The 17,717-nt window shown below is 37.7% G+C and overlaps 1 protein-coding gene across 1 annotated transcript in view; it reads left to right on the top strand.

Moving 5' to 3' along the window:
* LOC134679994 (very low-density lipoprotein receptor) overlaps positions 1 to 17,717 on the top strand; it is a 226,233-nt gene that overhangs the window by 30,387 nt on the left and 178,129 nt on the right. The window contains exon 2 of the mRNA XM_063538964.1: positions 1,761 to 1,877. Within this exon, the coding sequence (XP_063395034.1) occupies positions 1,761 to 1,877 (117 nt within the window). The remainder of the gene's footprint in view (positions 1 to 1,760; positions 1,878 to 17,717) is intronic.

Below are 17,717 nucleotides of genomic sequence, written 5' to 3'. Positions count from 1 at the left end.
GACATGAGGGTGCTCCACCCAGATTGGATGCCAGCACCCCGGCGCCGCGGTCCACCACCCGTTTCACAAGCACCCTCAGCCCTAAAGTAATGAAATTAAATTAGTGTCCCTTACAGACATCCACACTCATAGCCGGTTTGTCTTTCGCATAAAAATGCCCTCTGCATTCATTTAAATCACATCGTGAAAAACTGCCAAAAAGCGACCCATTTGTATGCAAATTGAATCAACTATATTTCAATTAGTTAAGGCTGCTTTTCACTGTTACTGCCGGATGCCGCAATAAATAAACATGAATTGAACTTGTTTCATAGGATTCGATTTATCATTTCAATGTGTTACAGAAAATGTAATACGTATTCGAGATTATTGGCTTACTTACAAAAACACCCGGTGAGCAGAACCGATATTTTTTAAGGACCGACACAGACATGTAGTTTCTATAGTCTATATCCACAAGTTGTAGCTGAATTGTTCTTGGTGTCTCTGTCGGCACTAAATCATACTTAATAAAAAAAAACAGTTGTCATGTAATAATTTTTAATAGGTAAATAATTAACTTCATCCATTAATACAACCTTTGGTAAATCAAACAGCGAATAACTTTTACACATAAAGCTCTGGGTGTTATTTATTAACAGTTGAACCACCATTACCAGAAATTTTGCAGTAAGTTAAAGTCCATTGCGTCGTCGACATTTAGTAATTGCGAAATTATCCTCAAAACCATCTAATTAGTTTGGTAACTACATTCGCTACCTTTTGTGGAAACAGGAAACGTGTAAATCATTGAAATAGTCCAAGTTCCATTCACGGGAATAGGACGCGTTCACGAAAATATTGCCCTATAAATCAAGCGAGTGGACGGCAAAGATATAGTTTGTAGTATTGTATTGGCGTCCCGACTCTCAGTGTCCACTAGTAATATACTAAAGGCTGTTTAGGATCATGGAAATATACGGTCAATGGAGTCACAGATAGCCCGCTTGAGTTATACGACAAGTTTCGATGGCCGATATCCGACGATTGTGCGTTTATCTTCCGAAAGTAAGAATGGGTATACATTTTTTACGAGAAGATATCATCAAAGCGTATAAATAAGCTGTTTGAATTTCATGGTGTAACAAAAATTAATCTTCGCTTCCTTGTCAGCTGACACGTTATGAAATTCGTTTTCGAAGAAATTATTATTTTCGTTTTACCTGATTTCCGAAGGAGCGTAATAATTTTAGCGTACCTATGTAAGCATGTATGTACTTTATATGAATGTATGCACAGATATGTTTTGATATAAGGAGAAATAGGTTAGCAGACGGTTCTGCTTATTTAGCACACAATTAATTTGTATTAAGGAGAAATTATTATGTAGGACACAAGAAATACAATATCATTCCTTCACAGCCTCCTCTTTCACCCATACTTTATATTCCTTTTAAGCATCCACACGCCGCTCCAGTGTGCGAGCAGGACATATATAGCACATATATATGTGTCGTGAACATTTTGATCAATTTATGAAATGTCATTTCAGAATTGATCAGTTCATTTGACTTTTTTCATGATGTGGCCAACCGTTCATTTCATGAAATAATTGCCACACCATGAAATTATCAATTCTAAGATCTGGCCACGCCATATAGATAAGGCTGTCTCGCTCTCACATAGGAGCAGTTTGCAGATTCGCTTTTGTGAGATAACTGCGTTATACGGAGTGATCACATTTTTTCAGTGAAATTTATTGTAGAATGTTTATCCCCCAGGTTGTTCGCTGGTGCAGTTCCAGTGTGCCAACAAGGAATGCATACCCCAGACTTGGCTGTGCGACGGCCACGCGGACTGCCAGGACGGCTCTGATGAAGCTTTGGACCAATGCAAAGGTAAGCCTGACTGTGCGCAAGATGAGTGTGAATATCAAATCAAGATTATAATTCTTCGAGCCGCAATGTTTTCTAATGGTTTTCAACGATCCTGTCAGGATCATCTGTCCATATTGTTAATTACGACGCACATACGATAGCACAGAATAAATAATAGTACTAGGTACAGAAGACTCACTCTCTAACAAAACGCGTCTGTCACGATCAGCACAGATATGGCCGCTAGGTGGCGACAGCGCCACGCGCGGCTTATGGCAAACCCCAAAATTGGGGTCGAACGGATGGAGTTTTAGCTACCTGTAGCAAAGCGACGAAATCGCGGAGTGAGCCACGCCTGACGATAGTGAGCAATTGACATTTTATTTGCAATTTTTAATATATATCTTTTCAGTTTCTAGCTACCTTATCTGATATTATAAAATTTAACGAAATGAAGCAACTATCGAGTATTCTTTTCAAAATATTGGCTGTTTCTTAGAAGATAATACGTAATAGCAAATGTGTGTGTGTAGCAAAAACACAAGAGACATTACACTAGTACAAACGGGAGTGGTATTCATTTCAATCAATTAATGGTCCCGTATCAATCAGTTTCCCGATGGAAAAGATTTATCGACGCCATTGTGTTGTTGTTATTGTGTACAACTGAAGCCTCGACAAAGGAGCCTTGTCCTGACAGCCTATTAACATTTATTCAAGGGGAACGGCTTCGGTAACGTCAACGTGCTCAGAACTCCTAATTTTACGCTAATTAGGCTCCCTGGAGTTCAATCAACTGAGTTTCGTCGAGAAATTCAATGTATAATTGCTATGGAATAAATTTTGACTAATTTATGTTTGCAGATAATTTACTTTTAATTAAATAATAAGGATAAGTGCTTACCTAGTACAAGTGTCGGCGGGAAAGGGATGGTGAAACATTATATAAAAATACGTAGGCATAGGTATTAGGTATTTAATGAACGAATGAGTGAATGTGGTTGAAGTGTACGACATTTTAGCAGTTGGCAAAAAACAAAACATTATAGTAGATACATTTCATAAAATATTTAATAACTCAGATAAATTCCGTTGAAGTAGTATTTGTTACGAACAATATGACTTCCGTATCTTTCCAGTCGAAATTATTTTAAAAATACAATTGGAGAGAGAATCAAATTATTACCGTTGACATACGGAAATAATTGAAACACAAAATATTATTTCGTCATCACATGTAGGTAACAGATAGTCGACAGTAAATTGATTATTTTATGAGCAATGTATATAATTTTGTACGAAATGTCATATTTACCAATTAGTCCAAGTATTTGCTCAAAAATATGATCCCATCCAACAGAAAGCATGAAACTGAAATATGTTGCTTATAACAAGGCTAAAATAAAACAGGAAGTAAAAATCTTTGCAAATTTTTCGTTTTCCCGTTCTTGGAAAAGACACAAATCAAAAGTTTAGGTTCCCACTCCCACTCAAAAAGTCGTTTAGGTACTTTTGGGACCGAAAAGGAGATTAATATTTTTGTAATACTTAGTTAACTCCTGAAAAGTTTTTTTATAATTCAAAAACAGTGAGCCAATTTAGAGTTTAGTTTAATATAAATATGTATTAAGTTACATATGTATTAAAATTTGGTTTGCTTTTTATGTAAGCAATCTTTAATTCTTATACTATAGCTAAACGTAACGAAGGTATGAGTATATATGTGCAATAAGTACGATTTAATATTACATAACAATAAAATGTTTATATAGACTAATATACGAGTAGAGTATAAATAAACACTTAGGTACGGCTAGAAAAAACATTACGTATTTAAGTAAATATTTTCCAAGATGATTTTAGTAAGTGATAAAATAAACGGTTAATTTGAGTTAAGAACATCCAAAACTTTGTAATACCACCGATACAATAAAGTCGATAACTACTTCGATAGTGCAATTCACATAATAGTCTTCACTTGATAAAAATAAGTGATAATGATGACAGAATTGTAGATTTAAAAACATCGAACTTTTCAATTCCAACAATGTTTATTCTCGAGATTAATACCTACCGAAAATGACATATTCATGCAGATTTTATATTCTTTGGTTGACTAATTCCGGAGCGCCTACACTACGAAAGTCCAAAGGTGACCCTGAACGTGGACAGTCTATTTTTAAATTGTTATGTTCGTAAATTATAAACTGGATTTCGGAATGCAAATATCGTTATAGAATTTTCATAGAAACAGTGTTTGCAAGCAGTGGTGGCCGAGTGGATATGACGTCTGACTTTCAATCCGGAGGTCGCGGTTCAAATCCTGGCTCGTCGTACCAATGAGTTTTTCGGAACTTATGTACGAAATATCATTTGATATTTACCACTAGCTTTTCGGTGAAGGAAAAACATCGTGAGGAAACCTGCATACATCTGCGAAGAAATTCAAAGGTTTATGTGAAGTCCCCAATCCGCATTGGGCTAGCGTGGGGACTATAGCCCAAGCCCTCTCGCGCATCAGAGGAGGCCTGTGCTCAGCAGTGGGACGTATATAGGCTGAAATGATGATGATGATGAGTGTTTGCAATGAAAGGGGTAAATGCTAAATATGTTTATCATAGATAAAAAATAAGTTCAAAAACTAAAACCCGACTACTGCAAATCGCGCTCTAAAAAGTATGAAACAAGATAGAATTCTTATCTACAATTATCAAGCAGGAAATATTATAAATGTTACCATTTTTTTATATAAAAATACAACGTAATATAATTTACTGAATTTTTTTATATATTTACAGAGATTCAGAGGATCGCCGTGGTCGTATGCCACGATTATAAACTTAAAAGTAATGTGGCATACGACCACGGCTATCCTCTGAATCTCTGTAAATATATAAAAAAATTCAGTAAATTATATTACGTTGTATTTTTATATAAAAAAATGGTAACATTTATAATATTTCCTGCTTGATAATTGTAGATAAGAATTCTATCTTGTTTCATACTTTTTAGAGCGCGATTTGCAGTAGTCGGGTTTTAGTTTTTGAACTTATTTTTTATTTAATTAATTTTGGGGTCATGATTTCGTTACATTTGTCGTGGTCGTTCGCCCGGCGTACGTCGGGCTACGCTCGACACTTTTAGTATGAGGGCGCCGAAGGCGCCCGGCTTTGCAACGCGTACGTCGGGCTACGCTCGACACTTTTAGTATGAAGGCGCCGAAGGCGTCCGGCTTTCGAACGCGTACGTTGGGCTACGCCCGACACTTTTAGTATGAAGGCGCCGAAGGCGTCCGGCTTTCGAACGCGTACGTTGGGCTACGCCCGACACTTTTAGTATGAAGGCGCCGAAGGCGTCCGGCTTTCGAACGCGTACGTTGGGCTCCGCCCGACACTTTTAGTATGAAGGCGCCGAAGGCGTCCGGCTTTCGAACGCGTACGTTGGGCTACGCCCGACACTTTTAGTATGAAGGCGCCGAAGGCGTCCGGCTTTCGAACGCGTACGTTGGGCTACGCCCGACACTTTTAGTATGAAGGCGCCGAAGGCGTCCGGCTTTGGAACGCGTACGTTGGGCTACGCCCGACACTTTTAGTATGAAGGCGCCGAAGGCGCCCGGCTTTGGAACGCGTACGTTGGGCTCCGCCCGACTCTTTTAGTATGAAGGCGCCGAAGGCGTCCGGCTTTCGAACGCGTACGTTGGGCTCCGCCCGACTCTTTTAGTATGAAGGCGCCCGGCTTTGGAACGCGTACGTTGGGCTACGCCCGACACTTTTAGTATGAGGGCGCCGAAGGCGTCCGGCTTTCGAACGCGTACGTTGGGCTCCGCCCGACTCTTTTAGTATGAAGGCGCCCGGCTTTGGAACGCGTACGTTGGGCTACGCCCGACACTTTTAGTATGAGGGCGCCGAAGGCGTCCGGCTTTCGAACGCGTACGTTGGGCTCCGCCCGACTCTTTTAGTATGAAGGCGCCGAAGGCGTCCGGCTTTCGAACGCGTACGTCGGGCTCCGCCCGAGTCTTTTAGTATGAGGGCCGGCTTTGGAACGCGTATGTCGGGCTACGCCCGACTCGTTTGGTATGAGGGCGCCGAAGGCGCCCGGCTTTCGAACGCGTACGTCGGGCTACGCTCGACACTTTTAGTATGAGGGCGCCGAAGGCGCCCGGCTTTGCAACGCGTACGTCGGGCTCCGCCCGACTCTTTTAGTATGAGGGCGCCGAAGGCGCCCGGCTTTGGAACGTGTACGTCGGGCTCCGCCCGACACTTTTAGTATGAGGACGCCGAAGGCGCCCGGCTCTGGAACGCGTACGTCGGGCTACGCCCGACAATTTTAGTACGAGGGCGCCGAAGGCGCCCGGCTTCGGAACACGTACGTATCTTGTAAAAAAATTGACTGTTTCATACATTTTGGCTGATCAGGACTTCTATACCTGTTCACGTTATAAAATGCTGCAGGACATTAAAAAACACCATGTATAGCGGCCAAACAAATTTTTTTTGCAAAACCCTTTTTGTATCGCCGTAGTTGAGTAACACGCGGATAGAATCCAGAGCGCTTGTAGATTCATAGTTCGAATCACCTAACCGATAAATTAATGTTTTATCTGGCGCATGCAAGCAAAGCCGGGTGCAAAAGCTAACAATATTTATATATTTGAAATGTGCTAATTGAGCTCTTTCCAATGATGTATAACACATCATCATTACTTAATTTTAGTTTTTTGGTTCGTGACTTTATGACCTCTAGAGGGCGCAATGTTCATTTTTTTGTGATGCCATATAGCCTATAACCAGCGGACGATTAACACGATTCGAATGACACATCGTTTGTTAAATTATAATAAGTACTTTAGAAGTTATGAGGGAACAGATGAACATACATACATACATACCCACATACATACCGGTCAAAATCATAACCCTCCTTTTGCGTTGCCGTAGTCGGGTAAAAATAAAAATACAATAAAACACAAGTCCGTAGTAGATCGTGTTATGGTATTTGTAGGTTTTACGACTTAAAATACGTGAGTGACCCGTGCTTAATATATTTAATATGTCTGTGTCTCACGGAAGTTTTGTTATTAATTAAAGTAGATAGTATTACTAGACTCAGCGCTACATATTTAGTAAGTCGAAGTATGTATTTTAAAGTACATCAGACCGCACTGTGTTCTATATAAGCCAAATCAGATTCCATTAAAGGAAGGCCGTATTTATTAATGAACGTTAATGATACCCTGAATGGTTTATAAAGACGGTTGCATGAGTTCCACTGATTGCCATTTGTTGGCTTCCATTGATAGGGATGACGAGTCGCGACGCTTTGGCGCCGCGGGTAGGTACGAGTAAATACGACGGTTGTGCACACGACTACTAGGGGCGAATTTGACGAGCCGCGAGCTCATGGCTGAACTGTTTTTGCGTTATAGTTTCAAGTTTTTTTGAAATTTGACAGTTCGTGATATAACCAGTTTTGAGTCAAATTGTTGAGCTCTATTGTCTCGATGTTAATATGTATTGTAGTGATCTCTTCGGCTCTTCAAATATTATGAATGTGTCGTTGATGGTCCTCGTTTTATGCGTAATAAAGTAGCACCATGTATTACGAGGGTGTCACTGTCAATTCACAACACACACTCGAACACAGACTCCTCCTTCTTGAAATCAAAGGCGGTTTATAAATAACGTATATAATGGTTTATAAAATTGACAGTAGTGCAGCTGTCGTTGGAAATGGAATGTCACTCTTAGGCTAACGAAACATTCCTCTCGTACATTTGTACTTGATTACCATTGTTAAGGCATAGCTCAAGAGTTCGCAAACAACTGCCAGGCAGTTGGCGAAAAATAATTATGTGTAATGGATATTGCTGTGTATTTTTATTAAGTAAAAAAAGAAACATTTAATTGTGACAAATGAGAACAAACTGATTTCCGGATATATACGGAGGGTTTTCGTCTTGTGAGTTCAAAATATTATCATTCAAATTAATTTACTCTACCTACACACGCAAGGCAACCTAATTAAGAGTAAGTAACCCTTACTTATTGGTTAATTTTGCAAATTTATTTCGCGTTTTATGGTTCCGTAAATAGACAACCTTGTTACTTCGCCATGCGTGTCTATCTGACCGTCCGTCCGCGATAGAAACCGATTCGGCATCGAATGTTATTCAAAAGATTATTACATATTTATTATTTGTAAAAATATTTTTTTATGAAAAAATCCTTTAACTAAACACCTGAACTGAAACGCGAGTCAAAAATCACGAAACCGTAACGCGAATGTGCTTTTATGCGAAATAAATAATTCATAGCGTACATTTTATTTTTAATAAAAAAAAAACCATTTTGGATATGACGTAGATAAAAGGATATAAATTTCGACGAGATTTTTCTTGTATTATGTTGCGCTACTAACCATTTTCGTATCATATACCGTAATGGATCCGCTACACGATGGGCCAACGCCGGCCACTCCAGGGGACGCATTTATGCGTCAGAGGGAGCAAGTGATATTGCTATCTTATTCTACCGCATGGCTGCGTCCCTTGGAGTGGCCGGCGTTGGCCCATCGTGTAGAGGAGCCATAATGGCAAGGTTTCCATTGCTCCCTAGGATCCTTGTAAGCTAGGATCGGCAACGTGCGTGTAACTTCACTAGCGTTTCAAGCACCCATAGGCTGCGGTGGCACCCGCGCATGTGTTTGCCACCGTCAGTCCGTCATGGTATGAAAGAACTAAAAACACGCATAATGTAGGTTTCCGTGCCTTCAGTTCGGATACTGAAATGCACATGGCCAGTAATCGATGGTAAAAAAACAAGGCCAAGGTTTCATTGATAAAAATCGTATGATACTCGTACCGTCAATAACAGCAATTGATAATGTTATCAGACGGTATTCAATTTGCGAAATAAATTACTTTTTTCTACTCGGGTACTTTTATCTGTCATTTACATAGTCACGAACGAACATATAAGGGCGTACATTATTAATACTCCTTAAAAGTCTATAGTCTATTGCCCAAAAAAGCACTTGTATCGTTTTAGAGACATTACGATACGGTAAGCTGGTGCAGGGTAGCAGGTGGCACATACCGGTACATTGCTACCAACGTGACAAACGATTGAATGCATACGGTTTTTATTAAAAAAGAAACAAATTTGTACTGAGTTCATTGCTACCAACATAATAAAAAATACTTTTATACCCTACAGCACCACGACCCTGGTGCGGTGCGGTAGTGTGTAACGGCTTTAAAAAAAAAAACATAACCATAGACATTACTCGTTTGTTTCTCGTTTCCCGCCTTTCCCGGTAATTTCTTGTTCTTTGAGTACTTTGCGTTACTATTTGTTTTGCGTTCATAAAAAGTGTTGAAAATGGACAAAGAGGACTACATTGTTTCTACACCTGAAGAAATATCCGCTGCAGCACAAGCAGCGACCGAAAATTTGTTGCCTAAGTACTAAATCTCAGCACCTATACGACAAATCTTATGAGAAGTGCATGGCGTGGAGATTGGAGCACAAAACTTCGTCATTCTCTGAAAACGTCTTTGGTGTATTTTCAAAGACTAATTGGAAGCACCGGATCAGATCTATCTTTTAAGCAAGGTTGGTATATGTTATAAAAATTTTTGATACACATTTTTAAGGTACACAGTACAACGAGCTATATTTATGTACATTTTATATTTTTGCATTGAAACTGAATATTATTTAATTCTCCTTTTTCTTGTTACAGGTTGCAGTAATATTTGGTATTACGGGTGCTTGTCGCAGACAAGAGCTACATACATATAGTAATATCTACTATCCAAAATTTAAATTGACATTTTCATAAATAACATTTTGTTTATATTTTTTTGTATTTTATTTAATATTGCCTACTCATAGAAAAAGCATTGTATGCAACGTTGTATAAGTAGTCAAAAAATGCTCATGGCGTATTTATTAACAATGTTCGCCTTCGGCTCACATTGTTACCCACGCCACTCACATTTTTTGACCCCTCTTATAAAACTGTTGCATAAAATACTATAAAACAATGATAACATTATCGTTGTTTCGCTTAAGTGATATGTGATTACAGTGATTCATTAATAATTCTAAGATTACTTATTACAATCATTACACACCTGTTTTTTCGTGTTTAATTGGACCGACGATTGATGACGGTGATTTTTCGGCAAAAACAAAAGGAAACGTTATGGATTGGCTGACGTTTGTGTCTTGTGTTCTACACTTAACATCCGTTGTACTTCTATTAAATGAAGTTGTGTGGGTAAAAACCCAGTTGAATGACAGTGTTTAATAGTATTATTTACTCCTATGAAGTTTATTTGTTTAGTTTCACCGGACCCTACAAAATTCTGATCTAAGATTTCGTTTCTTGGGAGGAAGTTTTGCATAAAAATTATGTTAGTTGGATGACCATACAACTAACATAATTAATATATATTTATATATTATAAGGGTGGCCTTATAATATTGTATTGTCATCCAACTAACTGCTGCTGCTTTGATGATGGAGATAAAAAGTCGTAAGGATTCTGTAATAAAATACTATAATATGTATGTAACGTTCAGCTTACCATAATCGTCTCAAACTTCATATCGCATTAGTGAGTAACATCTTGACTTTGTCTATCTGGCATCAAAAATATGCTCAGAATCTACTCAGCGTGTTTTGGAAGAGGCATAAAAGCTGACGGGCGCAATTAGATTGAATACTTTCTAGAAACTTCAAACCGAATTGGAAAATTTAACTCATTATGCTCGGCGAGGGCGATTTTGCTGGAGTTTTCTTCATCTCGCGATATAAAAGTTATTACGATATAACTTTTTCATGTAATCAATGCTGGGTTCCTCCGGGCTGTTTACCATCCCTTTGCATAATGATAAAGATATGGTAATGCCAGCGTAATAAGATAAGATATGCTAATGGGCTAAAAGGGCACCCGCTATATTAACTGAAATTTTAAGAAATATTAAAGACTGTACTACGGTGAAACCTGGTTAATTAGAAGCTGGAAAAATGGGAAACCTCAGTAACTGCAACCAAGTAGCCAGTCCCGGTTCCTTGTCTCCAAAAAAACCCTTTCCAAACTATAGATGCGGAGCTCAAAGCATCCATAAACGTAGGCTATAATGAATAAGTACCCACTAAATGTAACATTGTGAAGGAGCTTTCAATGGTTATGTGCACCTGCATACGTGAAATCAAATATGTTGTTAAACCTCTGTTACCAGATCTTGATATTTGGTACAAGTGGTACAACACAACCTCTATAACTGAAGTATCCAATATTTCAATTATGAACGTATACATATATACATTAACGAATGTTGCAATACACCCAAATAACGAGTAAATATTCTTTGTTAATTCCGATACTATACAAATACTCTTTATTGCGCAACTCAATTAAAGAAAACATTACAAAAGAAAATAAAAACACAAACGGAGGTAATCAACAAACGGCAACAGGGGTTGATTGTTCAAGAACAATCATTATAATTACCGACTTAAATAGCAATACGTCGATTTTGCTGGGCGACTAAGGTTATTTAATCAATACTCACCTAGGTAAAAATAGATATTAGGTATCTATAAAGGCAAATACCTAACACATCCCGGACACAGGAACAAATAACGTGCTCATCAAACAAATATTTGCCCTTATCCGGGACCCTCAGCTTCATACTCATTAATAGTCAACAAACTAAGCTAATCAAGTGTAATCAAGTCATCTTGTCGTCAATCTCATTAAAATGGTGAGTTTAGATACTTTCGCAAATTGACTTTGCTTATTAATATTAAATTTCACCGGTTTTAGAAACTTTCCTTCTCGTTTATATGATCCGCTAAGCATACTTTACTATCAATTTAAACAGATCCTGTCACAGAAATTAACCTAGGAACGTCGAAGTTTATAATCTTCATTAAATGAATCTTTCCCGGTCGCCCCTGAACGCTTAGTCCCCTTATTAGCAGATTACGTTAAGCTTGTTGCCTTAATGGAGCTGAACCCCGCGATTAAAATACGGTGTCTTAAGATATGAACGTTGTGCTGTAATTTTCAAAGGATTTGATACGAGAATAAATGCTATTATTCTTGACAGGCGGTTAACGGTAAAAGTGATACGGACAGGGATGTGTCACAGCTATTGCTGCTAAAATTTCATTCAGTATATTCTTAATTAAATTTTCAGTAATCGCACGCACCTCCATTTTACTTTCTTTTTCTGACAATAATTTTATCATACGGCTGCTTACTTTTATCATGTTACTGGCATTCACATATTATGGCTCCTCTACACGATGGGCCAACGCCGGCCACTCCAAGGGACGCATTTATGCGTTAGAGGGAGCAAGTGATATTGCTACCTCATTCTACGGCATGGCTGCGTCTCTTGGAGTGGCCGGCGTTGGCCCATCGTGTAGAGGAGCCATTAGCATTTAACCCGCACTTCTCTCCTTATTAACGGTAGGTATAGAAATTTACATATGTTGTATTTATTTATCCAGGTTATATCTGCGTGCCAAATTATATTCTAATAATATCTCATTAAATTGTCGTAAAGCTTCCATGTCCCGGCTCCGGATCCGCGTACGCCTCTCGAATATCCTTTATTTCTGAGAAACCATTATCCTGTGTACGGAAAAGTCATTGAAATATTAGTAGGACTAGACACCATTTACGTAGCAACAATATTTAGTAGCCTAATTCATTCGAAATATGCAAGAGAAAATTATTTCGAGACACTGTATGTATGTATGTAGGTATGTAAGACTAGAAATAAGGGGAATAATATTGAATATGTGTACAAAACGCGAGAGTTTAAAGTGTTATAGAAATAAGGGGAATAGGTATTTCCTTCATTAAATCACATTCACATTCTTACCTGCGACAAACAGCGGAGTATCGCTAGGGTTCTAAATATTTCCAAATAATTTTTTTAAGTAATGACACGTTTTGTTATAGATGTCTGTAGTTCTTTATTAAGTTAGTAAGAAATGATGTTGAAACTTTTAGTTTTTCGAGAGCAACTCATCTATTTCCATTACCAAGCGAATTATGGCAGTTACAACGTTAATATCTGATACGTTTGAACGAAACATCACTAACCAAACACGGTTATATTGTACCAGCTTGTTTCAAACATAAAATTCCGAGACTATATTACGAACTTTGTACCCTTGAAGATTTTAAATTGAAAAACTCGACAAAGGAGTTTGGTTAATTAATTTTCCAATTTACATTCATAAATTACCTAAAATGTGACTTTTTATTTTATTTGGAAATTTACGAGAAAAACATGTTTAGAGCTTAATTATATTAAAAGCGCTTCTAGAAAAGTAGATGCTGATAAAGCACTCTGATGAAAATTAATATTAGCTACACAGAACACACAATAAAATAGTTGGAGCGAGCCTTTCAAATTCATAAACAAAATGCACATGGCCGTTTAGTCGGTTAGTAAAATGTCCAATTCGACGCCGGCCGTAGTCAACAAGACCAACTGCTGTATTCGAACTTCAAGATATTCACAAGAGACGACACGTACTAGATCCATTCTAGATAAGTTATAGTTAGATATCAACTAGTTCTCTTTTGCAGCGCAATTCGGGCAACCAATGTCACTTTACGTTAGATAGAGTAAGATATCTATTAGATGTGAATTGTATCTCTAAGTCATATCCTGTGGAAATCGTTCAAGGGTATCTCCAGAATCGCGCAAATGTCAAATTTGACAGGTTAGATCTTAAAAATATCGTTATCGTATCTTGGTGATGTCTAAAAGATATCTAGTAGATGTCTAATCAAAATCCGAATCGGGCTCCGTGTGTCCGCTCCGCAATCAGATCACGTCGGCAAACGATCCCGGGCCGGGAAATTGTGCGTACAGACAGATACACCCATGAATACTTGCATTACTGGTCTTAGTTGCTGAAATGCGGCGTTGTGTGTCAGGCTCAAAGAGCGATAATGAAAAGCCGTGGGCGGAAAATGTAAGGGCTTTATTCCAGCCTCTCATGCTTGTTTGTAGTTTCAAACATGCACTGCATTGAAATTAGTAGTCTTGATAACGGAATTTACGTAATGTTATTTTTAGTACCTGGTACCTAGTACATTTGATATTATACCTACATCATCAAATTTTAAAAGCATAATAGGCAACTATCGTTAACTAATCTTAACTATACTGTATCGTGTTCCAAATATTCTACCTACTTATATATTGTGTATTCAGGAGTGGAACATTTCTAGAGACTAAGCTGAAAGGATAGTGTTAGTCGTATCGAGTTATTTTAATCGTAAAGCTGGATAAAAAAATAATTAATATGAAATATTTTTATATCAGTCACAACCCTACAAGGTTATTTACAATTTCAATTGACACATGTCATGCCATGCATTCATAGGATCTACTTTCTAGGGTTGAAACACAGATTTTTGCAATAATGTTTAATAAACTGTACTTATCTCAAAAACGGTTAGAAATATTAACGTGATAATAAGTGAAAAATAACGTACGTACCCTAAACAATTCCCCGTTTGCATAAAAGTCAGAACGAGGGAGGGTTCCACCCGATACAAGTAAAACCTATATTTAGTACTCTTTACCTACGAATGCTATGCGTCATTAAGTATCGTTTATGACAACGTCAGCTTTACACAAAGTAAAAACCCTTCTAAGGGATGCCATGAGGAGTAGCGATTCGAATTGAACCTTGTACCCATTGAGAAAAGGGTTGCTTTTCCCTGGTAGTGCTTATTCAAAAATGTTATTAGGAGACGCCCTTTTTCCAATACGGCTTAGTGAAAAAGGTAAGGCTGGAGTAATGAGGCAGAACTCGGACACTTCTGTTAATGATAGGGCCGAGTTTTGCATGAATCCAAATTGAAGCTCAAAATGCTGCTGATGTCAGGTTTATTTAAGTAAGGGTCGAATATATATTAAGTTTTCTATAATATTTTCAGGAACGATCCTGTTTGTGCCTACATGTAAACATATCATAAGGACCCATCACAATCCTAAAAAAGTGTTTACCAATTTGGTTTTTTTTTGTGATAATTATACAATTTGGAACAAACGTAACATTTAGGTACCAGTGGTACCGTCCGTACCATGTGAGTCATATGCATATTTTTGTATCCATCCCGACCTCTTTTTAGGTAATATACCTACCGTTGAAACTTTATTAAAATGGACTTGAGTACCCTACCATTTCTTTTAAAACCGCAAGATACCTATTATGTTTGTTTCTTTCAGCATTCATGACTATCTGTCGGATTCGAACTTTAAGATACGTCAACTAATAGATCTAGAAACGATATGGATTAGATGTGTCAGTGTCAAAAGTGACGTATTTGTTTGAAGAAACGTCACATTTGACAGTGACATATCCATTCATATCGTTTCTAGATCTATTAATTGACGTATCTTAAAGTTAGAATCGGGCCGTATATCAAATGTAAATGAATAATGTATTACTTTAAACCTTGTTTCCGTTCAGAAGATTTTCCCTTTTTGTCTTACATATAATATTACTACGATTCTGAAAAGGGCGCCTCCGATCATTTCTACAATAAACTTATTTTAGGATCTCTTCAGAAGATTGGCTTGATATCGCGCATGGCACGGCTTAGTTACAAAGGGCGCCGAAAAAAGGACCTGAATAATTTTCTCTTAAAATACAAATTCCAAGAATTTCTTGAAAAGGGCGAATATTTTACATCTTTTTTCTGCTTTGAGTTTAAAACAGTTGTATAAATGAAGCTATCTTTTGAAGTAGCCCAATTGTAATGTAAGGAGTCCGAAAATGAAATTCGAAACTGCTTCTGACCTTAGTTATAAAAATTTAAGTGTTTGACCGATAACGGCATCTTTCCCCTGGTTTTATTAATGTCATTAACCGCTTTTCTGATCTGAAACGAGTGCTATTAACGACTTGCATTGACGACGTTTTCAGGTTGTAATTATGTAGGCAGTCAATAGTACATTTTTACTGATTAAGGTATAAGGTAGGACACACTAGGTCCAGTGGCGGATTTGCACTAAGGCCCGGGCCTAGGGCGGGAAATTGTGACAAAACAGTCGCTGATGATAACAAGAAATAACGGGTGGTGAGAAAGGGGCGGCTACAGGGCCACCAACAAACTAAATTTTAGAAAAGTGACATAGTCAAAATAAATATAATATAGTGTGTAGGTAAAAACTAGCTAAGTCAAATTCTGAATTTTAATTACATCCAAGCGAACTAGAACTTGGCACTCACATATATCTCTATTCTTTTTCCAGCGAAATCAACAACGACGCATATTCTATTGAGTATGGCTCTCGTTTCACATTAATGTTTTTGATGGTATTGTATTACATAATGGCCTTTTATTGAAGATGTTTTTTTGATTCCAGACGTAAGGCCAAAGCCTTACTGTGAGGCATAATTGAAACTATACATAAATGTTTTGATATTTCTCGAAAGTAATACATTATGAGGCTTGTAAGAAATTAAGTCTAACTTTTACACAACTCAGTGACATTTTTTGTAGCGAATCGTGGCTTTTAAAATATAGAAGGTAGGTATAATCGCTTGTTAATAATGGGGTGAAATAATTGTAATGATTAATTTTGATGAAACGATTTTGCATGTGATCAATTTCTAAAAATTTATTTTCAATAGTTGTAATATCTACACGGTATTAAACCAACTGCCATCGTTTTTATCGCCGTTTTTAAAAAGGTTGATGGCGTCAGGTTCATGGCACGGTAAACTTTAATTCCTATCCAATAAAGAAATAAAAGTAATGCGTTTGCAATAACCATGGCTCCCGAAAACCTATAAAGGGCGAAACCAATCTTCCGTATTTCCACGATGAAGGTTAGTAATTGCCGCCATAAAGTCTGGTGTCCTCTGAGCGCGTCCGATATTAAATTTTAGCGCCCCAAGTTCAAGTCTTAAATTTCATATCGATTCTTTGATCGCTATCGTTTTTGTTTAATTTCAATTTGCCTGAGTGCTCTCCGCTATAAAATCTTGACATAAGTGTCTTCTTCCGAGTGTAAGAAATGTCTAGCAGTCACATTAAATGTAATATTAAATAGAAAAGTTCACAAGTTTAAGCACGTGCTAATATTGGTAGGTTTCATATGTTTTTCAATATATCGATACCGAGAACATATCGGTGAAAGAGATTAATGTTTTGGTACATTATTTGAATCACATTTCCAATTCATACCTTTTTTGAAATCACCGCGTTTCATGCATGCATTTCTCGCTACGCGCATCTACGGCGTAGCACAAGTTGCGTTGTGTACTAGACGATAGGTACGTAGCACTCTACGGTAGTGGCTTTGCTACGCTGAAGGACTCCTGTGTAGCGGCGCGATTCGGGAAATGAAATAGAGATGCACTAGATAAGATATAGTAAAGATATGTGACGTTCCACGGCAAAAGGTACCATTGCCGCGACTGAATATTGGAGCGGCGTTAATAATAAGCGTAAGCGCCAGCCGCCATAAGGTACCTTTTTTCGTGGAACGTCACACATCTTTACTATTTCATATCTAGTGAATGTCTAACGGCGCGATATCTTAAAGTTCGAATCGTGCCGTAGGACTCTGTTTTGTCTTAATATAAGGTGAAGAGCGGCTGCGCCAGTTTTCTATCCTTTTAAGCTGTAATGTACTAAATTAACTATTCTATTTTCAAGTTTAGCAACAACGTAGTTTGTTATAAAATTATACTGACTAAATTCATGAAAAGCACAATTTAAACGGCCGTTTAATAAGTAACTTTTTATATCTTCTCAAAAACTGATAATTTGTTCCATAATACCTAACATGAATTTCA

Source organism: Cydia fagiglandana, chromosome 3, assembly GCF_963556715.1.
Source record: "Cydia fagiglandana chromosome 3, ilCydFagi1.1, whole genome shotgun sequence".
Lineage (NCBI taxonomy): Eukaryota > Metazoa > Arthropoda > Insecta > Lepidoptera > Tortricidae > Cydia > Cydia fagiglandana.
This window is presented reverse-complemented; position numbering and strand designations above follow the sequence as displayed.